Source organism: Mesoplodon densirostris, chromosome 18, assembly GCF_025265405.1.
Source record: "Mesoplodon densirostris isolate mMesDen1 chromosome 18, mMesDen1 primary haplotype, whole genome shotgun sequence".
Classification (NCBI taxonomy): Eukaryota; Metazoa; Chordata; class Mammalia; order Artiodactyla; family Ziphiidae; genus Mesoplodon; species Mesoplodon densirostris.
This window is the reverse complement of record NC_082678.1, coordinates 51,500,320-51,524,986: the sequence shown is the minus strand read 5'-3', so window position 1 is coordinate 51,524,986 and position 24,667 is coordinate 51,500,320. Positions and strand designations below refer to the sequence as shown.

Below are 24,667 nucleotides of genomic sequence, written 5' to 3'. Positions count from 1 at the left end.
TCGGGGACCCAAATGCTTTGCCTGAAGCTAATCTCAGGTGAGATGGGTCTCGGCCTCGCGGTTCTATCCAGGCCTATACCTGACCCAGGAGGCCTTCAGTGATGGAGGATCAAATCCAACACTGGTGGAAGGAAGGAGTCCCCCTTGGGAGTTTTGTTTTATTTCTCTGCATCTTATTCATCCCCCGCTCCCTTCACATTTAGCACTGCACCCTGTATAGGAGGTGTTCTGTAACTGTGAATAAAATCCATCTAGAACACCTCATGTATATTGAGACTTAGAGTCATTAAGAATGTGTTTCTCAAACTGTGTTCCCTGGAACACTATGAAAAGCTTATTTACTAGGTACGTTTGGGAATCCCTGGACACACCTCTCTCCTTCTATCACAGATTTTCAATGTACATCAGCATGCCCAAGGCTCGGGGACATCCAGGAGCGGAGCAATCATTTTAACTTGCCCCAGACTTCTCCGGGCATAGGCTGAGTCGGCTACCTTAGGGTTGAAGGCACAGCTGAACAAGGCCCCTAGGTCCCGGGCCAGTGTTTCTGATCTTCCTGTCTCTGTTGCAAAGAGGATCGTGGCTCTGACCCGGGAAGCCATTGTCTCACGCATCAGCACTGAGGCAAAGAGCACGGCTCTGTGGGGACAGATATACTCTGTGTGCTGAGTCAGCCTTCCAGAGGAAGACGGGGGCCCAGCATTTAAAGTGCAGCAGATCAAGGAAAAAGAACCCAGGTTTCTCATGAGCTACAACCCTGACTCACCGCCCTTCTCCTCCTCTCCCCCACTCAACCCACCACTCAGCCCCCTTTGGGAAAATGGAGGAGAGAGAAGGCTGGGACAGAGGTGGCAGGTGACCCTGGGAATTGGTGTCTGGATTTCTGGGAGCCAAACCCTTTCTCTCTCTTTTTTTTTATAGTTTTAATATACCTTTTAATTTATTAATTTAGTTATTTATTTGGCTGCACTGTGCAGCATGCGGGATCTTAGTTCCCCAATGGGGGATCGAACCCATGCCCCCTGCAGTGGAAGTGCAGAGTCCTAACCACTGGACTACCAGGGAAGTCCCTCCAAACCCTTTCTCTCTCTTTTTTTTATAGTTTTAACATACCTTTTAATTAATTAATTTATTTATTTGTTTGGCCGCACTGTGCAGCATGCAGGATCTTAGTTCCCCAATGGGGGATCGAACCTGTGCCCCCTGCAGTGGAAGCGCAGAGTCCTAACCACTGGACTACCAGGGAAGTCCCTCCAAACCCTTTCTCATTGTTCCCTGACCTTCAAGGCCTAGAAGGAAGGGCTGAGGTTCAGAGGTCAACACTGGCTGCTCCCACTTACTTGACCAAGACTTTGAATCGAATCTCTCTTCTCCGGGGTCTCCGCCTCTCATCCTGCCAGACGTGGGTTTTCCAGGCCTCCACCTTCAGAAAAGAGGGCAGATATGTGGGCAAGGTGGGCCTTGGCTTGGCTTGGGCTTGGAGAGACAGAAGGTCCTTCATGCCCTCCGTGAGCTGGGGGGGTGAGCAGGCCCTGTCCCCACCCTTTCACTGAAAGCCCCACGGGGAAGGGCTGCATCTGTCTGTCTCCATCCAAGTTGTAGCTCATGTCCGGCGCAGAACCTGCACACGAACAGTTGACTGTCTCTCATTAGTGTCCCCCTGGAAGGAAGAGGCTGCACATCTCTTTCCTTTTGGTGTCTAGGAAGGCTAGGAAGGCTATACAGATTGTATATAATGCATAGTCTGCCCTGGGATACCTCTGAGAGTAGACGAAGGTGCTCTGACCACAGGCATAAACGATCCCAGGCAGTCAGTCACACTAATTATCACTTTTAGAGTAAGGAAGCTCTTCCCCAAATCTAACCAAAGAGATTTTTGACAAAAAATGAAATCATTTCACTGGGTAACGGTTCCTGAGTGCACTCTGGGTTGGACACTGGGCTGAGCTGTTACGTACACCAGCTCATGTGATCCACACAACCTCCTCCATCGTGGAGTTGATGACCATCCTTTTAGAGATGAGAAAATCAGGGCTTAGATGGGTGAAATGACCCACCCAAGATCATACAGCTAGGAAGTGGGAGAATCACCCCCAGATGTATCTGACCTGGCAGCCGAGCTCTTCACATGTGACTGTCTATAGCCCTCCCGTGCAGACGGGCACAATGGCGGTCGCCCTCAGGAGCTTAAACTCCATCAGAGCAACAGGCTACTAAAGATACCATAAAAGGTATTTGCGGGCCTCCCTGGTGGCGCAAGTGGTTGAGAGTCCGCCTGCCGATGCAGGGGATACGGGTTCGTGCCCCGGTCTGGGAGGATCCCATATGCCGCGGAGCGGCTGGGCCCGTGAGCCATGGCCGCTGAGCCTGCGCGTCCGGAGCCTGCGCGTCCGGAGCCTGTGCTCCGCAACGGGGGAGGCCACAGCAGTGAGAGGCCCGCATACCGCAAAAAAAAAAAAAAAAAAAAAAAAAAAAAAAAAAAAAAAAAGGTATTTGCTTCAGTCTCACTTCTTGAAGAAGTGAGAAGAAGTAGAAATGGACAAAAGCATCCTTGAGGGAAGCCTGAAAAGCATTAGAAATATGCCTCTGTGTCCCCGATCCTTCCTTGTATATCCTGCATTAGTGAGCACACATGTGCATAGGCACATGCAAACACACACGCAGGCACACATGTGTACACACATGCACACACGTGCAGACACACACACTCTCTCCACCCCTGAGCTCCCAAGACAGAAAGGAGAGGAAGGCCCCTCTCTTACCTGGTAGTAGTAGTAGGGGGACAGGACATAATTTAACATCTCCTGGTGGAACACGGGGGTGATGCTTCCAGAAATTGGGGGTACCAGCCAAATCCAGTCAGCTGGGCAGCCCCCTCGGGACCGGTACTCATACTGCATGTACTTCATGAAGGACTCTGCAGCCGAGTGGTGGTCCATGATGGTCACATTATGCTTCTGAATCAGAAGGAGGCAAGAAGCGGAGTTGAGGAGAGGGGTCGGTTGGCTGCAGGGCTCCCAGATGGACTATGGAAGGGCCTGGCAATCTGTAAAATGGGAGCACAATCCCCTCTGGCCCCCTTCTCGGTGCTGAACATAAACACCCAAATTCAAAGTATTGTCAGAGCCTCTGAGGGACCCAAGCAGTCACCATGGCTATGGTCAGCCCACAGGCTACACGCTGCCCCCGCTTGGCCCTCTGGGGACAGTGTCCAGCTTCTCAGGCCCACAAGTCTCCCTGAACTCCCACAAATGGCTCTCTGGATGCTGATGAATCAAACCACAGTGGCTTTTTGTCACTTGTTGGTAGAGAGGTCCAGGAGTCACCTCCCCAAGGATGCGGCTGTCTCAGCCAAGGAGGAACTAGGTTCTTTGGAAGAGGACTGAAGCACTGGGGGGAACCACAGTGCATGGAAGACAAATCACCACAATGTCCCACATCCTAAAATTAGAAGCCAAGGGGTCTGCGCCTTCCTGGAATGATCCAACAAGGGCAGCCACATCGTCTGGAGCAACTCATGTAGTCAAGAGACATTGGTTTCATGGAGTGGTTCAAACCTTGGCCTCTTATTAGCCATGTTACTTTAAGCTATTAGTTCCTTAACCTCAGTTTCCTCATCTGTAAAATGGGGATGGTAATAGTTCCTACGTCATGACGTTGTTGAAAGAATGCAATAAAATAATACAAGTAAAGCATAAAACGTGCTCAGTGAACGTTAGCCGCTATTATTATTTCTATCTACCAGGTATTGCATACAGAGGTGAACGACGTGGCCCCTTCTCTGCATTGGATCATACTCTAACTGGGGGAGGCAGGAGGACGTCAGCCATTTCACATGGTCTGATAGAAGCTACGATGGAGGTGAGTGCAGGTGCTGACGGAGGGCCGAGGGAGGGCTTAGCTCATACAGGGGCCCAGAAGAGGGATGGGGGATTTTAGAGGCAGTTTCTAAGAGGAAGTGAGTTTTGAGAGATGGGTACCAGTTGGGCAGCAGACGGGCAGTCCCGGAGGAGGACACTGCATGAGTCAAGGCCGGGAGGCAGGAGAGGAGCCAGTAGGCTCCAGTAGGACCAGCCATGCCTTCTAAAATTTTATACATACACACACCGCAACTACTGGGTGCCAGACCAGTGTTAGGCTCAGGAGCTGATGATGAGAGCTGTGAGAATGGTTGTAACAGTAATAAATAATAATAACAACAAAACTAATGTTTTTTGAGTGATCACTGTGGGTCAGGCAGTGCAGCTAAATATTTTGCATTCATTTTCATATAATTCTTACAGTAACCTAGTGAGGGAGGTACCATTATTATCTCCGTTTTACAGATGAGGAAATGAGGCCAAGTCTTTTGAAGCTGACCCTGAAGGAGGGTCATGAGGAAGTCCTGGAGACTCTCAAGCAGTGGAGGGACGTGGTCAGCTGGTCAGGAGACAGTGGAGGGTCAGCAGTTTCCTGGGACATATCCGCATCCTGCCAATATCAGAGCAGATGCTGGGAGCCTGCAGGAGTCAGGATGTGTGATCCACAGCCAGGCGGGCCTTCCCGAGCTGAGTCAGCCCCAGGGGGCTCTTCCTGTCCTGTCTCGGAGCTGCCCCGTGGCCCCCACTCCCCAAAATCAGACACAAGCTTGACGTGCCTACAGCATGACAAGCTCTGGGGAACAGTGTGTGATAATATGTATTTACTGGGTGTTTAATGTCAGCTCCCACTACATTCCACAAGGTCAGGGTTTCTGTCTATTTTGGTCACCACTCACACTCTTGGCCTGGCCTAGGGCCTGACACATGGAAAATGCACAATAAAACTTTGCTGAATGAATGAATGACCCTCTGCCCTGTGGTCTGGCCTCCAGGGCATCTGCCAACTTTGTGGACATGGTCCCAGCTTCTAAAGTAATAGCTTCACACGTCCATGGCTCCTTCCCCAAAGGAAGGGGAGTGTTTATATGAGTAACAGCAGCAGATGGACCAGAGGGCTCAGTCCCACACAGGAGCCAACCTGCTGCTGATCAGACAGGGAAGCAATAGCAACAACTGCTCAGGTGGACGTGGCCTCTCATTCATTCATCCCATACATACATGTGCCAGACACTCTTCTAGGCTCCAGGGGTAGAGCAGTGAACAAGAGAGACAAGGTCCCTGCCCCATGGAGCTCACATTCTAATAGGGGAAACAAAGAAAGAAGCAGATGGACTCCATAATGTCAGGAGCTAATAAGGATTATGAAGGAAAAGAAAGAAAAGGTTAAAGGAATAAGAAAGACAGGATGGAGGTGGGTGAGGATGCCTTTGTTTATGGTGTCATCAGGGAGGGCTACTCCGAAGAGGTGACAGTTGAGACCTGGATGAAGGGAAGGAGCTGGTCATGGGATGATTTGTGGCAAGAGTGTTCTAGGCAGAGGAAAAAACAAGTGCAAAGGCCCTTCGGGGGGAACCATCTTGGTGAGTTTGAACAACAGCCAGAATTCCAGTATGACTGGCGAGCTGTGGAGGATAAAAGCCTGACTGGAGTGGCTGGGGGATGAGGACGTGTAATGAGGTCTTTCAATGGTTTTGCCATAAAAGGGAAGCAGGGAAACAAGGTAGTAGCTGGGTAGGGGGAGTATTTGGTTAGCTAGCCATTTATCTCTTTGAGATGGGAATCATTACAGCTTACTGATCATTGATGGGAATGATCCAGTGGATAAGGAGGTATCAATGTTACGGGGCAGAGGGCAGGGAGGATTTTCAGGAGTAAAGTCCTTGAAAATTGAGAGAGGACAGGATTCAGTGCTCAAGCGCAGGGATTGACCAGCCTTGGGAGGTAAGGAGTTGCCTGTTGCTAGAAGCATTCAAGTTTACACTAGCAGACTTGAGAGGGCTTGTCTCTCTATCCCAGCACCTAGCACTGTGCCTGGCACAAACAGGGTGTTCAACATTGTTTGATGAGTGAATAAATGAGCAATGCCGTAAGGGGAAAATCAAGCATGACATGGGTGGCTGGACCAGATGACTTTCTAACCAGAAAGGCTTCAGACCCGCAAACACCAGACATGCCTGGAAACTGTGGAGCACAGCGACATTGATCTCAATGACAGCCCGGTCTTTCCAGAGTGAGGCCACCTTGTGTGTTTCCAGGCCCATCCTCCTGCCCACTTCCTGCAAAGGCAGAGAAATGGGGGTGAGTCCATCTCTTGGATCCCAGCTGCAGGCCCGCACCTCCAGCCGGCCCAGCTGGACGGTCTTCGTTACCTCCAGGATGTTGTAGCGCTGGACGTCACAGAAGTCCCGGACTCCGATCTCCGTGCCCATATACCAGCCGTTGAAGGGGCACCCTGGGAACTCAAGGCCACCCACCTCGAGCAGCATGTTGGCTACGGCCGGCAGGGCATACCACTTCAGCTCCAGCTCCCGGAACCACTCATACCTGGTAGGGAGGTAGAGCTGATGGCAATGGGCCTTCACTTTGGCCCACACTCATCCCCCCCAAAAAGAGCTTCAGAGAAAGAGTGCACCAGGAAAACTCCTTTCCAAGTGCTGATCTCTAAGTTCATCCCACCTGGAGAGGTGAATTGACACACCACGTGTCATTCGCTAATGATACATTCATTCACGAGTTCATTCACGCAAACATATTAAGCAACAAGTATATGACAGGCCCTGTGCTACATGCCGAGAACCCAAAATAACACAGCACGTAAGGATTCCAGTGTCAGAAAGCCTGGGTTCAAGTTCTGCCTTACTGAGGACTAGCTGTGTAATCTTGGGATATTATTTAGCCTCTCTGAGCCCTAGCATCCCCACCAACAAAATAGAGATAAGAGCATCAAACTCAAGGGATTATTGTGAAAATAATAGTATCCTTTATTTGTCTATTCATTCATTCCAGAAATATTTATAATTGAGCACTTACTATGAGCCAGGCACCCTGCTACGTGTTGGGGATATATTGCCGAACAAGAAAGACAAGATCCCTAATTCTCAAGGACCTTACAGACTATAAATAGGTAAACAAATAAATAAATAAATAGGAAAATAAAGACAAGGTGATGTGTCAGATGGAGGGTGAGGGTGCCTACTCTAGACTGGGTATTCAGAAGAGGCTTCTCAGAACGGGTAACATTCAGGAAATACCTCAGTGACAAGAAGAAATGAAGTCTGCAAAATTCTGGAGAAAGAGCATGTCAGGCAGAGGGAAGAGCAAGTGCAAAGGCCCTGAGGTAGGAGTCAGTTCAGTATATTCAAGGGACAAAAAGAAGAACCCAGCCTAATGCCTGCTACATAGTGAGTGTCAATGTATGCAGGTGGTTTTGTAATTATTAGAGCTGCCTGGAGGAGAGGCTGAACCGGATGAGCTCTTGAAGTACTGTCATCAGTCAGGAGAGGGATGGCTAAGAGAGTTGGCAGGAAGGTCAAAGAGGCCTGGGCTGCACAGTGTGAGAATCTCAGAGCCTTTCAAGGATTCCTTTCCTGACGTCACTTCTTCCCAAGCTGCTAAAGCCTGGTCTGTCTAAGCCATTGCTTTCCTGTCACCATCAGCATCTCATTATAAGTCTGAGGCCCGACGTGCAAGTGCCGAGTTGCTGTACAAGGGCAACAAGGCAGGCCTTGAAAGTCGGCCCTTCTGGGTATCACCTGCTGCTGGCCGGGCTTTGGGGGAGGTGCAGGGAGGGTCCTGAGGTCTGAGGTCTCACTTAGGAAGGGAGGGGGCATGCATGTGAACTCACACCCCTGGCACCCACAGCCTGCTTACTTGGGGTGTTCAATGGGCACCTCAAACACAAGGTCGGGAGGGATTTCAAAGAGCTCAGGGTCATGGCCATCAGCCTGCAGGACCAGAGGCACCACATCGAAGCGGCCGTACTTGGGCTTCCAGCCCAGGTCGATGCACAGCTGAAGACAAGACAGGCCAAGTGAGTCTGGAGATCCAAGTCCCTTGACCCCTCTGGGCTCCACTCTCACCCACCAAAGCCGGATCTAGTACCTGGGTGAGCTCCACGCTGGCAGGGTCCCCTCTGATGGTGCCATCAGGCATCTGGTAGCCGGCGTACCGGATGAGCTGGGCGTTCCAGACCCGGAAGTCATGTTTCCCGTCGCTCCGCTGGGGGAACACGGTGATGGCCGACCTTCCCCAAGGTGAGGACAGTGCTGTTTACCACCGAGCTTCGGTGGGAGCTTCCAGCCATCCCCAACAGGTCCCCTGCCCCCTCCTATCTTCCCACTCCCCAGCCCTCTGCACCCGAGCTAACTGAACCAAACCGCCGCAGCTCTGAGACATGCCAAGCTCTCGCTGGCCTCTGTGTAACCCGTCCACTTCCTGACATACCCTCTCCTTCCTTCTTCTCCCTGCAGCTCCTACCTTCCAGACCAGCCCAGGGACCACGTCCTCCAGGGAACCCTCCCCACCCCTCGGACGCGGTTAGCTGCCCAACCCTTTCCCTAGCTGCACCATAGTTCCCTTTGCCACTGAGTTAGTTGGACGCTTGTCTAGTGCAAGGCATAGGTTCATAGTGGGCTGGAGCCTCGTCTTAGGGTCCTAGTCACTTCCCACCCCCATGCCTAGCCCTGTGTTGGGTCCTCATCAGGTGGGCGCTGAGTGTTTGCTGAACAGAGAAATGAATGAATGACCGAATGAGTTGACCTTGACCTCCTTGGCTAGGGGAAGGGGAAGGTAAGGCAGGAGTGGTACTGATGGGCAGCCACTCCCCCACCTCTAAGAAAATCACCACATTGGCTGCAAAAACAACTTCTCATCTCCTCTACAAAGTGGGGAGCCTTAACCTCGAAGAGTGGAGAAGTTGCTTCTTAAGGATCCCCCCCACCATCACCTCCAAATGGCTACAAGTCAGAAAGAAACCAAGGAAATGGGCCACTGACGAGGCACTAAGCTCACGGAGGCCGGCTCACTGTGAGGGCTCCCTGAAGAAGCCGAGTCTTTCTCCTTTCTTTCTCCCTGGTCTCTCCTGGAGCCCAGATGCCTCCCTAAACTCATCTGCATCTCTTGGCTAAGACTTGGGGGCAGGGTGGGCCCCAGCGTAGCCTCGTAGCCTCGGGAAAAGCACACCCACCTGATGTTGCCATTGTTGGTGGCATAACGCATGTGTCTGCAGATGTGCTCGAACATCTCCTGGGCCGTGGAACAGTTCCGCGCGTCGAAGACCTGCATGCACGCAGCCCACCCAGACCATGCCCGTCAAGGACCGTGAGGACAGAGGCCTTGGAGCTGATCTTAAAAGCTAAGTCACGGGGACTGAGGGAGTGGCCCCAAACCCCACGACCCGAACGCCTCGCTGAGGAGTGCAGCCTCCTCTCTGACCCTTCATCCTTCCTCTGCTCTCCTAGGGGAGCCCAGGCGCCCTCACTTGGAAGCCCTATCAAAACCCAGTCCCCAAGCCCCATGAGTCAGGATTCCCACAGCCTAGTTGCTTTATACATGTTACACACGGCCTCCAGAACATTTTATTACAGCCAGAACTGGTTCCACTGGCATTTTTTTATCTCTTTATCTGTCCAAGTACTTTCACTATTATCCAGCAATAAAACGTAAGATAAAACGTAGCCTCCTAGCTTAGGAGGCTAGGATAAAGGAAATGTTTTCTAAAAGCCAAGAGTTCAGTCGAGGTAAACAACCAGGGCCTCAGCAGTAATAATAGCAAGGTCGTTAGGTTTCATGTTGGCGTTTAGTCTCTGAAATTTAACGCAAGAGAGAAAGATCGGCTAGAAATCCTGGTGCTGAGATCGGATTCTAGACTCTGGGGTGGTGGGGGTGGGTGGCCGTGAGCCCCCATCGCAAGCTCAGGGCCGGGGAGAGAGAACGCAGGGAGCCCCGGGCACAGCTCGGCGGGCTGCTGGGAGCCACTGCTCAGGGCCCGCCGGGCTCCCATCTTCCTCTCCTGCTCTGTCTAAGGGAGTCCACCTGCAGGTTGGACCACTGGATCCTCCCGATGCAGCGTGGGGCGTTGCGCCAGGCCTGCTTGGTGGCGAAGATGAGCTCATCTCCCGTCAGCTGGTAGGTTCCTGTTGTTTCTATCTCCTTTGTTACCGCTTCCACCCTGGCCAGATGTTCCTCTATTTTTGCCCTGGGGGACAGGAAGGCATCGGGAAGATCAACAATGAGATGGCCTTAAATGGAGACTGATTCAATCCACAGAAGCAGGAACTGAACTAGGACACCAGGAGGGCAAGATGTCTCTCAGGGAGACCGTCCCCTCCAGAGCCAGCTTCATGGGCATGTGACCGGGGCCTTGAGCTCAGAAGGGCTCCATGCTGAGTTTAATGCTCTGCTGTCTTGAATTCTTAATGATCTGTGAACAGGAAGCCACGTTTTTATTTCCACACTGGGTCCTGCACGTTACATAGCTGGTCCTGATCCCACCAGCACCCTTGTCGTTTCTAGGAGCTTTTTCTCGAATCATATTCATCTCAGCACGGAGTGCAGCTCTTCTCAGACACTTGCGAGAGGCGGAGCAGAATCCAGCAAGCTGCAGCCCCATCTTGCCTCTCAGCCAGGGGAGCACCCGTCCACCTTCCCTTGGTTAAGAGATGAATCAGTCCCTCCCACAGCAGATCCTGTGTACTGAGTGCTCATTGTGAGCCAGGTACTGGGCGAAGCCACCCACAGTCAGGGTCCCACTGAGACTGTGAGGGAGGCATTTTTGTGTCCTTTTTAGAGTCGGTGTGTCTGGAAGGTTAAGTACTGGCCCGGGAACAGAAGTGTGGCAAAGAGCAAACTCAGGACTCAGACTCAGGTTGCCCTGATGCCAAGCCCAGGCTCTTAACCTTCTACCTTCCGCCCTGGGTGGGAGGGGTTGCAAGCCCAGAGATGTGCAGGGACCTGCCCTCAGGACTCAGCCTGCAGGGCCCCAGGGCCGCTCAAGGAGGAGCCCTCCACAGTGTGGTCCAGCATCACAGGCTGTCTACAGCGAGCTTTCTCAATCCCCGCACGGCTCGGCCAGCTGTCCCATGTGAGATTTCCAAACTGGCTTCTCCCCTTGCCTCCTAGGCTTCAAAAATATCCCACAGCCAGGAAGGTTTTGAAACACACACACACACACACACACACACACACACACACACACAGAGCAACCTTGAGATTTCCAATGGGCACCAAAGACATTTCAAGTTGCAACAAACAAAACTATTTAAGGAATGAACTCCTGATTAAGGAGATTGGACAACTCAAGACAAAATGGCCTTTCTGTGGATGAAGAGTGTCTTGACAACTCTTCCCTGATTAAAGAAAAAAAGCTCAAAGACAAAACACTCGGTGCTATTTATCTTCAAGGACACTCCTGGCATAAAGACCTGCTGGGTGAGGTTGAGGCTGCCCCACCACCGGCAGCCCTCCTTCCCCAAACAAAGCTTCTAGCAACATTCCCTGCTCTGCATCTGAGCAGGAAAACAGTAGCGACCACCAGAACACAGATGTTTCTAACATACTCGGTAGTGTTAACATGGGACTATGTAAGAAAAGGTTATTTTATGTTCTCACCCAATTCCTTTAGCGTTTTACACTTTATCACTGTTTTCAAATAGTCACATTTCTGAGGCACTAAAATGCTATGATCCCTATTAGTTCTGAAAAGAGGGAGTGGCTTTTGGCATCGGCGCACTGACTTTGGACAGAACATTCAGCAAGTTACAATTTCTAACTGTACAATCCTTCACTCACGAAAGACTGAACCGGCCCAGCTGTCCGTGCCTGTGGCTCCTAGTGTAATTGTGGGGATGGGCTGCCATCTGTCACTCACACCCCCAGGACCTCTTGGGGGGTCCAAGCCATGGATCTGTGATTGTAAAAAGTGGAACTTTTTCCCTCTGTGAAAAGTAAATGGGTTTTCAACAGCCAGCAGGAGCAGCCCTGTAGCTTCCTGGGGCTAACACCCACCCAACGGCCTTCCAAAGAGCAGCAGGAACCCCCAGGTCCAGCACGGAGTCAGAATCTTCTAAGTCAAAGAGCTGGATGCTAGAACATTGAGGTTTAAAGCAGGGGCTCTGGCCCAAACTGCTTGGGCTCAAATCCCAGCTCTGGAACTTCAGAACGTGTGACTTTGAGCAAGTTACATCTCCTCCACAGGCTTTGGTTTCCTTGTCTGTACAGTGTGGGGAGGATAATAATGGTACCAGTCCCATAGAGTCATGGTGAGCCTTATATAAGGCAGAGCCCAGAACATACCTAGCACTCAGTAAATGTCAGCTTCAATATAGAGGTCCAGTGAAACCCGTCAAGAAAATTCCTTGACCCTGAAAAGCTCATAAGTCAACAACCGAGTTGAAAGCCTAAGGACCTTGGACCTTCTAGTGACAAAGCACTTCTGCAGAGGTTCTATTTATACAGCACACAGAGCAGCAAACCCCTGACAGGGTTCTCAGTCCCGTTGTACATTAGAATTGCCTTGGGAGATTTAAAGAACATGGGTATCCGCTCCCTCCACACTTCCCGAGAAGCTGATGCCCCCAGCCCAGGGGACCCTGGCATTAGTATCTTGCAAAGTCCTTAATGGCGACCGCTGTGCAGCCAGGGTAGAGGATCACAGCCCCAGAAGTTAAGGGTCTCTTTCATAGACTCAAGGCCGCTTCCAGCTCAGACACTGCAGGTCAGAGCAGAGGGGATGTGGCGTCACCAGGAGCCACTCTTTCTGCCATGGGGAGGGGGTGTCCCACGTTACTTCTGTGGCTCGCTTCGTGCAGTAAAGTGCCACATGGGGCTGCACCATAAAAGCCACACTCCCCTCCCAACCCATGAAACAGCAAATCCATTCCCTTGGCCATTCTGTCTTACAATCCCTTTGTGTATTTTTATTTTAAAGATATAAAAGGACCTAAATTAATAGCCATATATTTTATGAAACTCAGCAATATAGATCCCCACAGAGTGCAGTGCAAAGAGCTCTCTCCAAGTCAGGTGGCCTGAATTCTAGCTGGAACTGAACTCTAGCTGTTGCTGGGCTTCCCGGCTCACACTTGCAGGTGGAGGGCTTGGCTAGGTGGTCTCTGAGGTCCCTTCTATCTCAACATTTCATAGTAAAAGGTTTTGTATATCAACTCATTACTTTGTGCCAGGACGCCATTCCACACTTATTTAATCCTCGCAACAATATTATGAGCCAGGTTTTATCATGACCCTGCTTTGACCTGGGAGGAAGTCGAGGCACACAGAGAGTAAATAGATTTCCCAAGCATACAGGACCGGTTACTGGTGGAGAAGGATTCAAAGTCAAACGTTTAGATGCCCGACCCACACTTCCAACCGTTACTGCCATGCCTCTTTGTCTCATGGTTCTGAGAATGTGTCCAGGGTCTTTTCACTGAAAAACTATGTTTTAGCCCATGGCAGACCTGGGAAGGAAAGGGGTCTGGGGTCCGAGGGAAAGGGCAGGAGACAGGAGAGCTCAGGGGAGGGGGAGGCAGCGATGCTGCAGGAAGCGAGACTTACTCTTTGAAGGAGCCGTAATACTGGTTGACAAATTCAATAGCTTGAGGTAGAAGCTCGTCTGGGAGGGTAGGCTTGTCCCTGGGTCCTATGGTCAAACTTTTGGGGCTCATGATGGCTCCCAGGCAAGACCTGGACTTGCAAGCGAGATCCTGGAAAGAGAGAGGTGACGGTGAGGCTGGCTGCCTGGCCCCTCAGCGCAGGCGTTGATGGCCATCCTCCTCCAGGGCCAGCTGTCCTGGCCACCTCCTTCCACTCTGGCTGCTCCAGTTCCCTGCCACCCATCTCCACCTCTGTGGCACCTCCTCCTTGGGGTCTACCAGGCTTTCCCCCCACTCATATCTCCTCTCCTCTACTGGCTGAACCCCAGTGGCTATGGGCTGGGGCTGCTCCCACCACCCTGGGCTCAGTCTCTGGCCCTGCCCCCCAGCCAGCCCCAGACCCAAAGTCAACAGCTCGATCCCTGGGAAGATCTCAACTACCTTCTCATTTAAAGAGGCTGATATGACTCCTGGGGACAAACTATTGCTGTTCAGCCAAAATGAATTGAGAAGGTGAAAATCCCAAAGCCAGGGGACGGCACAGAAAAAATACTGAAAGGAAATACACCCAAAGGTTAACAGTGGTCATTTCTGGAAGGTGTGGGAAATGACCCTGCTTTCATGGCCTTGAAATTTTCAATTCTTTCCCACTTTACAATCACAGAATACATTCTAAAGTTAGAATAAGAAACTTAGAAGATAATAAGGAGCTTTAAAGGACAGTTAGTCCAACTACTCACTGGAGGCTTGAGCCCCTTTCCAACCTCCCTATCAAATAGCCCTTGAATCCTTCTAGTGATAGGGAGCTCACTACGGGACTGGACTGGATAGTTCAGTCCAGCTCTGGACAGTTCTGTTAGAAAATTTTCCCTAATACAATGCTGAAATCTGTCTCTCTGAGAAAGAATTCATTTGTTCCTGTAATTGTTTATCTCACCTTCTGGATTATCCATCATCCACTGGGGAGTTAACAGGGAGTTAGCATCCTATACTTCCTACTGTGATTTGTGAGATACAAGCATCTCTGTTCCCAGTACCCTTTGCCCAAGCTGATGCCTGTCTGGTTTGCCCAAGGGGACATCTGTTTGATCCATTAAGGGCTTTGATGGCTTCACTGACTTGGGACAGAAGTGGTTCTCCCGGAAGCCCCAGACTTCTCACCCCTTTGGCCTTGCGGTAAAGTGTATCTTGGAAAGTCATCCCGTTGCCCCAGTTTTTGATCCTCACATGCCGTGGGCCAGCCGATGGGGGTGCAGCCGGCTTGACCAGGGATTCTGGAGACTGCTAAGAGGGAGCAAAAAAACAGGGATTTCCAAATGCTTCCCAGCCCAGGACTCCATGGGTCTCTCCCAGGCCCTAGGCCCTGCCTGGGCTCTGGGTGGGTGAGGTGCTGTGGGTGGGTACACAGGTCCTGGTGTCGGTCCACGACCCTCCTCCCTTTCCGGCAGCCTGGCCACCTGGGCCAGTGACTGCTAAGAGCTCCAGGTGCCTGGGCCACTGGCCAGGTTTCTCTCCTCATCCAAGGGCCTGCCAAATGCTCCCTCGGGGGAACTGCAACAGGAGGGGCTGAGGGTAGAAGTGACAGGGATTACTGTCACAGCCACTGCTCCTGAGAACAGAAATCAGGACAGGGAGAATGTATCAATGCCCTCCATGAAGGCATTTAAGAATAAGAAAACCAGTTCTCTGCCCACCTCTCTGGAACACTAAGGGCCAAAGCACTTAGGGAAGGTGGAACCAGTGGGCTAGTGGCTGGGGCTGGGGCTGGGGCTGGAGGCTCAGCTGCTGAGTTCGGGATTATTTCTGAGCATTTTACTCTGGCTCCATGAGTGGTCTGCCCTCTCCCAGGTCTGCCAACCCACACAGGCAAGTCACCCAGGTGCCTGCACACCTGGGGGGGCCACCACTCCTGGTCACCATGGTTCATCCCGCTCTCCCAAAGCTCTTCCTCGTCCCCACCTGTGTCCCCGGGTCTCTACTCACTGCCCCAGACCCCAGCTTCCACCAGGCTGCTGTGCCTGGGCGAGCGGGGAAGGGGCTTCCCACACCCGAGTGACTCACTGACCTTTGCTGTCCCCGGGAGGGGCTGGGGAGACTCATTCCGGTGCTTGCCGAGGCTGTGACATTTGGAGTCGTCCTGTGTCACTGGACTGCAGAAGGAAACAGCTGTCATGAGACAGAGTATCTGGAGGCAGAGAGGGATCTCAGAGGTCCCTCTGCCAGCCCCTCACTGAGGGGGGGGGTGAGGTCTAGAGGATGGGAGCGAACGTCAGCGTTTCCAGTCAACGTGGTGAGGGAGGCAGCTGGCCCATCCAGTCTCTGCACCATCACCACCCTCCCTCCTCCTCTTCTTCCCTTGCCTGCCCCCTACAAAGCCAAAAGGTCACGAGGGGAGCTGAACCAAAGTGAACGGCCCAAAGGGTGACCCACAGAAGCTCTGCGAAGATGCCCCCTTCCAAAGCCGAGTATAACCATGGTATAGGGCTGAGCTGGCAGAGGATGGCTCGTTCACCCCTGTCCTCCCAGGCCAGCAGTACTGTCCACCAGCCACTCCCTCTTTGGGACTTCACGCTTTTTTATTTAAAGTGCTTGATTTATCTTGGTTTATCTATTTATTCTAAATTTTTATTAGGGAAAATGTTAAACATACACAATTAGAGAGAAGAGTGTAATAAACCCCCATGAGCCTTTCACCCAGATTCAACCCAATTGAACAATTATCAACCCACGGTCAATTTTATTTCAACGTTACTCTCCCAGCCCCCACTCTCATTTTAAAGCAAGTCTGAGACCTCACGTCATGCCTAAATATCTCAGTATTTCTGGAAGAGAAGAACGCTTTTTAAAAATATATTGGCCTAGGGCTTCCCTGGTGGCGCAGTGGTTGAGAGTCCGCCTGCCGATGCAGGGGACGCGGGTTTGTGCCCCGGTCCGGGAGGATCCCACGTGCCGTGAAGCGGCTGGGCCTGTGAGCCATGGCCGCTGAGCCTGCACGTCCGGAGCCTGTGCTCCGCAATGGGAGAGGCCACAACAGTGAGAGGCCCGCATACCAAAAAAAAACCCATATATATATATATATATATTGGTCTATTTGCTTCACAACAGATTTAAAAGAATCCAGCCTATCCTTTGAAGAAGAAGCCCTAATAGTCTGAAGTCATTCAGAAACCATTGGTTCTGGTTTGGGATTTCAGGTTCGCTCTCCCAGTAGATGCTACAGAGAACAGAAGACACGTGAGCATCCATCCAAGAGTCACACCCCACACATGCCTCCTCCTGGGGCATCTCATTAAGAAAGCTTCTTGTGTCCCATGTTCTTTACAGTATTTTCTGGGGTGTGTACACATCCAAAGGGAAAGGCGGTTAGAGAGTACTACAAAGGTTGCTCATTTTCCACCTTACACACACCTGTGATGTCGGAAAATAACAAATGAGGGTGTGTTGCTTTTATTATTGGAAAAAGTAATGACCATTTATATTCGTATTATATAATTAACTACATACATTAAATAGTTGCATTATATGATTTATAACTATAAAGAGATAGTGTCTCTTTAAGAGAAAGTAACTATGTATCAGAGAGCAACTTCTATCTGAATCAAGTGATTCAGCCGCCCTGTAAAGCACCCTCCATGTGACTGGCCGTCATCACCCCTCTGGTCTGGTCTGGTGTGCCCCACCAGAAAAAAGCCAATATAGGGTCATCTGGACACTCAGAACAGGTAAGCCATGGCTGAGCAGTCATCATGGGGCTGCCTAAAGGGGAAGATGCTTTGAGGCTGGGGTCCTCAGGGAGGCAATGCTTTACTGCCCTTCTCAAGCTTTTACCATCACCCTTCACCCCCAAGCCCCACCATTCTTATTCATGTTTCCTCTCATTTACTTCTGGCCACAGAACTGGGGAATTTGAGAAGCTTAGCAGTCCACAGTAACTTTTTTTTTTTTTTTTTTCGGTACCCGGGCCTCTCACTGCTGTGGCCCCTCCCATTGCAGAGCACAGGCTCCGAATGCGCAGGCTCAGCAGCCATGGCTCATGGGCCCAGCCGCTCCGCGGCATGTGGGATCCTCCCGGACCGGGGCACGAACCCACGTCCCCTGCATTGGCAGGCGGACTCCCAACCACTGCGCCACCAGGGAAGCCCCACAGTAACTTTTAGATTGAGAAACAATGTCTTTGTTCACTTAGCATAACTATTGCTCCCAGATATTAAAAAGCTACCTAAAAATCCACTCGAGAGATGGACCATAGTGAGCCTGACCCCACCGCTTAGGGCTGGATGTTTAGATTGTGTCCAGTTTCTCCACCATTATAAATAATGCCTCAAACCGTATACATGGTCTGATGCCGGCTCCGTGCATGTGTGTGTGTGTGTGTGTGTCTGTGTGTGTCTGTGTGTGTATGTGTACAAAAGCATAGACAAACACCTGGGGGAAATGCTAGCAGATATTAACAGTGACTAGCATTAATTGATAAGATCACAGATGATTTGAATTTTCTTTATCTTTGTCTGCATTTTCCAACTTTTTTTCAGTGACCATGAATTCCTTTCATAATTGGGAAATTTTTTTAAATTTGAAAAAATGAACACAAAGCTATGCACACAGTCCTCTCTCCCCTAGTGATTTCTTTGGGTTAGCTGCTGGAAGATACGGTGCCCAGAAGCCCGGTGAGCATATTAAGGTTCTGGATACTTATTGCCAAATTATGGCATCATCCATCCAGACACGTGCAATTTGGCTAAAGCCACAGTTGTGCTTGGTCCTGCTTGGTCCTTCACAGCAACAGGGACCCTTAAGGACCTGCCATCAAAAGGAGAGCTGGAGCGTGGCTCTTGCTCAGACCCAGCACTGTCCACAAGCGCTTGAGGGAGAGGACGCTGAGGTCAGAGCTGCAGTCCGTGGCTCGTTTGGGGACTGATTCCCCTGCTGTTCTCACTCCTCCACATGCTCCCACCTCTCCATACACCACGGGTCGGGGGCAAGGAGGCGCTCTGGAAAATGGATCTTATCTGTAAATCAAGAACCTCTTTGCTCTCTTAACCCTATCTATCCTAAAGGGTGTTGCAGCCCCAGGGCTGAAAAATCCAGAAAGCTCCCAAGTGCTGAAACATCCACAGTTCCTACTCCAGCCCGTACAGACGCCTCTTAGGGGTGCATGTGGGGCTTCTCTGGGTCTTTGTGGCTACTGAGTTGCAACCCCTTAAGCGTTCTAAACCAGGAAAACCCTTGAAGTAAATCCTCATCGGAATCCTACAGAGCGAACATTCCAATCCTCGTATTTCCCCCGGAAACCCGAGGCTCAGAGAGGGGCAGTGCGCGCCGGGGTTCGAGCCGGGGCCCCGCGCCGTGCCGCCCGCCCCCCTCCCAGGGCGGATCCCGGCCCGGCGCAGTACCTGGTTCGGCGGGGGCCGCAGGCTGGCTGCGGCCGGAGGATCCTGCGAAGGAGCCGGCAGAGTCGGGGCCGGGCAGCCTCGCACGCCGCGCCCAGCCCCTCGCGCATGGCCCCGGTGTGGGAGCAGCTCGGAGGGCGCCCTGTGCCCTGCCGCGCGGCCCCTTTATCGCCGCCGGACCAAGCAGCCCCCTCCCCGGGGCGGAGCGAGCCGGAGAAGCGGCCCACCTCGGCTTCACCCCGAGCCTGGACCCGGGCCAGAGTGTCCCCGCTCCGCAGGCGGCCGCCGTGTCCCGCGCCTCCGCTCCAGCTGGCGTCCGCAGGGAAGTCTGCCTTCTGGATGCCACTGGACTTTCTCTGGGCTGAGACCCCGGGGCACGTATGGCCGGCCTTGGGTTTGTTATTCCCCATGAAAAAACAGTAATGTTCATAATAATAACTCCTACTGTACGGTGCTTTATAGTTTACGAAGCAAGCCTTCCTGTCATTTCATCTATCCCTTACTAAATCCAGTCAAGAAGGCACTTCGATATTGTTATCCCCACTTGACCAAGAAGGAAGCCAGACAGAGGTCCAGAGACGTCAAGGATCTTGCTTAAGACCACACAGCAGCCCCAGGGCCACAGCCCAAGCTCTCTCACCTTACAGGGGCGCCCTAGGAAGTGCTATTTCTTTCCTGCATGTTCAGTGCAATTCCAGGAAAGAAGCCCCAGAAAAGGTCGCAGCTGGGGGGTGACTTTCAGTGGGAGACCGGGTGGCTGGGCAGTTGGACCAGGAGCCCCCTCAGGTCCCTTCAGCCTCCTGGTCCTTATTACTTGGAAGGCACAGGGCCACTGACCTTGCTCCATCTGTACGTTGCTTCTTGCACTGGGAGCAGGATAACTCCTAGGGTCCAGACGGGGACAGGGCAGCAGCCCTGACCCCAGAGTACAAGAAGCCCTCCTGCACGTACTCCAGCATATTTAATCCTAAACCCAAATGAAGCTGGAATGAAAGAGGGTACATACTTATTCTGAGCCAACTGCAACCCAGCTTGACTTTGTCCCAAATTCCATTTACCTTCACCTAGCTGTTCCCAACATTTGCCTTTGTCTGTAAAATACAGACACATGCCCCATGTTCACTTCCTAATCATTTGTTTACACAAAATATGGAACCATTACCCCCATATAAAGTTCTTGGTCTTATTACACCTGAATGGATTTTAAAATTACTTTTCCAGATCAAAACATATTAATTGGCTCCCACTGCTTTCAGGATAAAATCCCCTTTGTTCTGCTGCTTCCTCTTCCAGTAACATCCCCCCCCCACCATCCCACTGTGGGTGCAGTCCAGCTGGGCCTACCTCCTCTCTAAAGCCCTCTCCCCACCCCTGCTCCCCCCCTACATACACTACAGCCAGGCCAGGCCCCCTGCAGTATCCCCAGAATAGATCCCAGTGGCCCCAAATTCTCCTGTAACCTCCTGTCTACATCTCTGTACCACCCCAACCTCACTCCCAATTTTTGTGTATTCCTCCCCAAACCAGTGAGGAAGGTATCCTTTCCCCATTCCCTCCCTGACAGCGGGACCTGGATCTCTTTTCTCTGTGCCTTTCTCAGCCCAGCACACAGCAGGGCCTCAGAGAGAGTCCACAGCGTGTAGAGGTTATGAGTTTAGACTTGGTTCAAACCTCAGCTCTACCACTTTCCAGATGTTGACCTCGAGGAAGTCACTCAACCTTGTAAAATAAGGCTAATAACAGTTCCTGCCTCATTACTGACACAGTAATAAGAACTTTATAAACATTATCTGTTCTTTTTAGCTGCTGTTTATGCAATGAATAAGTGGATCAATTTATTATTTACTTAATTGATAAACAGAAGGGCTTCACCGACTGCCCCATGACCCCCAGCACAGTGCCAGAGGAGTGACCCTCAGCAAATCATTGTTAACGGACTGGAACATGCCTAGGACTAAAAGCAGGGCAGCCAGTGTAGTGGTCATCAGTCAGGCTGCCCGGGTTTGACTCCTGGCTCTGTCATTTGCTAACTGTGAGATCTCAAAAATTACTTAAACTTTCTAGCCTTCAGTGTGCTCATTGCTACAGTAGGAGGATAACAAAAGTTCCTTCCTCACTGATTGTTGGGAGGACTGTTAAATAAATTGACGTGTGATATTTTCTCTCAGTCACCTCGCATATCTGATTTGAGCACTTTTGCCAGCCCAGCCCAGCTTTAAAATTTGGGGTAAGTCAGCTGGTTTGCCTCAGGTCAACCTACAGCTCAGGTGTCCTGAATGGTCCCAAAACACAAGACAGTGCTAGTAAAGGTCTGGAATTCAAAGCTGAAGGCTGTAGGCCACCCTGTAAGGGTTAGGGGAGGAGGGGGATTCAGGATGATCTTGAAAGATAGGGGATGCATTGGGTCTGGATGAATCAAAGGAGGAATGGGCCGTGTACAGGCACTGGGAAACAGAGGAAGGCTGGGCTGGGCAGGTGGGATGGACCTTCTGTCTGGGAAGGGTGATCGTACAGAACCCTGCAGTCAAGCCTCAGTGTGGTGACAGGCAATGGGGAGCCACTGTAGACTCTAGAGCAGGAGCATGACCTGCTAGAAGTCAAGTTGGGGTGAGAGAGGTCAGAATCAGTGTGGGGGCCGCAGTTGGGGGAGGCCAGTCGGCCGGGGCTGCAGTCATGAGGTGAAGAGAAGGAAGGGATGACCAAGAAGAGTCAAAGCAGATTCCTGGGGTTCAGGCCCTCCAGAGACCCCAGGAGGAGCGGTGAAACTGCTGTCAGTCTGCAGCATTTGAGTCTGCAGTGCCGGGAGGGCATCTAAAGGCCATCCAACCCTGCGTTCTCATCTGTTGGTCTCTTGGCCACCTTGGCCACCATAGCCCAGACCGCCTGGTTTCAAACGTTCTCTCCTCTAGTTCAACCCACACGCTATACCTTGACAATCTTGCTCAAGAATCTACAATGGCTCCCAGTGGCCAAGCAGAGAAAATCCAAATCCCCTGCTCTGCATTCAATCCCCCGGACTCCGGCCTGGCCTCTCCTATCCCAGCCCCCAAGCCCCACCCCAGGCCCCAGCACAGTCATGCTTGCTTCTGTCTCTGAGACTTTGCCCACGCTGCCCCCTTCCTGGAACGTCTTCGCTACTTCTCTTCACCTCCCCATATTCTACCCACCCTTCCAAGTCCACACCTAGCCGCTCACTCCTGTGAAGCTCCTAGAGGCCGCTCTGTTTGATGTTGATGTTACTCATCCTACTGCCAACAGCAATAACAACACTGATGACTGCAACAAATGCCCTTTATGGAGCACCGACTCCCTGCCAGGCATGCGGCTCAGTTGTTTACATCTGAAAACTCATATAATCTCCTACCACAACCCCAGGTGATACGTATTCCTATCCCGTTCTTACAGATGAGGAAATTGAGTCTCGAGGCCAGAGGACTTGCCAAAGGTCACAGGGCTATTAAGTAGTAAAGCCTCCTGCTTATCCCCAAGCCCATGCGCTGCTTTTCTGGGTTGCCCAGCTGCCCGCCTGCAAGGGGCGCCCTGCCCACTGTAGTCCAGGGGAAAGTCTCCTCTGGGGCCATGGGGCTGGGAGGCTGTGTGGTGGCCTGGGGCTTTGGTTTGATTCTTCTTGTGGTGTTATCACAGGTGGACTTGTCTTTCCGCTGGAGTAAGCCTCGACCTTGAGACCAAGGCCATGAGCTCTCCTAGCTCTGGAAGCCTGTCCACTGATTGGCAGGCTGGCCAAGTAATTCTCTCGGTTCTACCACAGGCTTGCTTCTCCTACAAAGTGCAAGGGGGTGGAAGAAATTCTAACTCTGTAATTACCAGTCACGTGACTTTGGGGGAAGTCACACCACTCTTACTTAAAGCTTCTGTTTCCTTAACTGTAAAATGAGACAATAACTTGTACTTCACAGAGCCCCAGTGAAGGTCAGTTGAGCAGCAAAACCTGTGAAGTGCCCTAGACGGCCCTGGCCCAAAGTGAGTGTTTGGTTACAATAAACCTTGCGTTTATTGAGCACCTGCTCTGTATGGGCACACTGCTAATTACTTTACATGCCCACTCTCATCTCATCCTCAAAATGCTACAAGATGGGTCGCATTGGTTCCCCAGACCGCAGATGAGAACATCTGAGGCTCAGAGAGCTTCACCTGCCCTAGGTCACAGAGCCAGTGAAAGACAGCTCAGAGCCAATGAGTGAGGCCCAGCACAGGGCTTGGGTGCAGTTTATCTAACTTCCTAGCACCCTTCACCAGGTTGATGTTCAGAATATCTAACCACCAGTGAGGCATGTGCACTGGTGAATAAGAAGGAACGTTGAGGGACTTCCCCGATGGTCCAATGTGCAGGTTTGATCCCTGGTCGGGGAGTTAAGATCCCACATGCCTCACGGCCAAAAAACCAAAACGTAAAACAGAAGCAATAAACAAATTCAATAAAGACTTCAAAAACAAAATGGTACACATCAAAAAAAAAATCTTAAAAAAAAAAAAAAAAGGGACGTTGGCCAGGATGCCACCCCGGTCCTAACCACTGGGCTCTACTGCCTTCCATTCTCAAGTCAGGTATTCCATATCCCCTTCCTATATTCTCCCCACAGGACTGTGCCATGGCTCTTCCTTCTTCACATAGTGACAGGTGCAATGAGGTGCCCAATAAACAGTGGCTGCATCCGATTCCAATAGGGACATCCAAGAAGCATCCGGCGAGAACAGACCTCCGGTGAGGAGCCAGGAGCAGGGAGGAATTCTGAGTTGGCAGAGCGGGGAATGGAAACCCAGAGGAGACCGGCAGGAAGTGGCGGCGGGGAAAAGCTTACCTGGAGGGAGGCTGGCGGGCTTTGTCCACATTGTTGTTGATATCCATTTCCTCAGTCAAATCAAACTTATAGGATTTGGTCTTGAACAGAAAGTGCCAGGGACAGGCCATCTCTGCGGTTTTGCAAAGCACGTCCCTTCTCTGGATTTAAACTCAGAGGCTCTTCTCTGTGGGCTGAGGAACGAGAAGGAGACCGAGGTGGGAAGCTGAGGAAGAGTTTACAGAACTGGGCCTTCTCAGTGTGGTTAGTTTACTGAAGAATCAGTACAGAGGCTAATAATGTAAGTCTTGAACAGCCACTTCATCAGGGCTTTGAAACCTCCGCTCCTATTTTGGTGTGGCTTGTGGGGATCCTATGGACTTTAATTCTACAGAGTCACATAATTCCCTAAAGGAAAAGCACGTAGCTCAGTGAGGACAAAGTACAAACCCTGTGAGCCTTCTGAACGGGACCTGACTGGGCCAACTTCATTGCTGACCCGAGGCAAGGTGGGGAGGAGCCTGCTGGTCATTGAAATATAGGCACCTCTGCCTGTCCCTGCAGGATCGAATTAGCACCTGTTACTGGGGAAAGCATTCAAGTCGTAGCTGCCTTAAATCTTTTCAGATTTTGCACCTGCTCCTTTTTTATTATGGGGGAGGCGTAATTATTTGGGGGGGGAATGCACTTAATTCTCAATATTTGAGATGATCTCCTTTAAAAAAAAAAAAAAAAAAAAAAAGACCAAAAAAGAAGACATAAGTGGAGGCCCAGGACTGGTCTGGGCTTGTCCCCAGCATGCCTCCTCCAAGGAAAAAGGCTTTGTGTTGGGAGGCAGTGTGGTGATGATGTGGCCCATGTAAGAATCTTAGGGCCTCCCAAATCTGGGTTCAAATCCTAGCTTTACTAGTTACATGACCTGGGTCAAGTTATTTAAAAGACGCATTTCTTCTTCCATAAAAGGGGCTTAATAGGGCTTCCCTGGTGGCGCAGTGGTTGAGAGTCCGCCTGCCGATGCAGGGGACGTG

The 24,667-nt window shown here is 51.3% G+C and overlaps 1 protein-coding gene across 1 annotated transcript in view; it reads right to left on the bottom strand.

Annotated features, from left to right (window-relative positions):
- Positions 1-23,770, bottom strand: part of NOS2 (nitric oxide synthase 2) — a 36,707-nt gene extending 12,937 nt beyond the window's left edge. Inside the window, exons 1-13 of the mRNA XM_060080542.1 lie at positions 23,677-23,770; positions 15,516-15,616; positions 14,612-14,734; positions 13,413-13,561; positions 9,894-10,056; positions 9,046-9,137; positions 7,962-8,103; positions 7,731-7,870; positions 6,230-6,404; positions 6,035-6,136; positions 2,763-2,957; positions 1,341-1,423; positions 495-639 (exon numbers count right to left, since the gene is read on the bottom strand). Of these exons, the coding sequence (XP_059936525.1) occupies positions 495-639; positions 1,341-1,423; positions 2,763-2,957; positions 6,035-6,136; positions 6,230-6,404; positions 7,731-7,870; positions 7,962-8,103; positions 9,046-9,137; positions 9,894-10,056; positions 13,413-13,561; positions 14,612-14,734; positions 15,516-15,616; positions 23,677-23,770 (1,704 nt within the window). The remainder of the gene's footprint in view (positions 1-494; positions 640-1,340; positions 1,424-2,762; positions 2,958-6,034; positions 6,137-6,229; positions 6,405-7,730; positions 7,871-7,961; positions 8,104-9,045; positions 9,138-9,893; positions 10,057-13,412; positions 13,562-14,611; positions 14,735-15,515; positions 15,617-23,676) is intronic.
- Between the last annotated feature and the right edge of the window lie 897 nt (positions 23,771-24,667).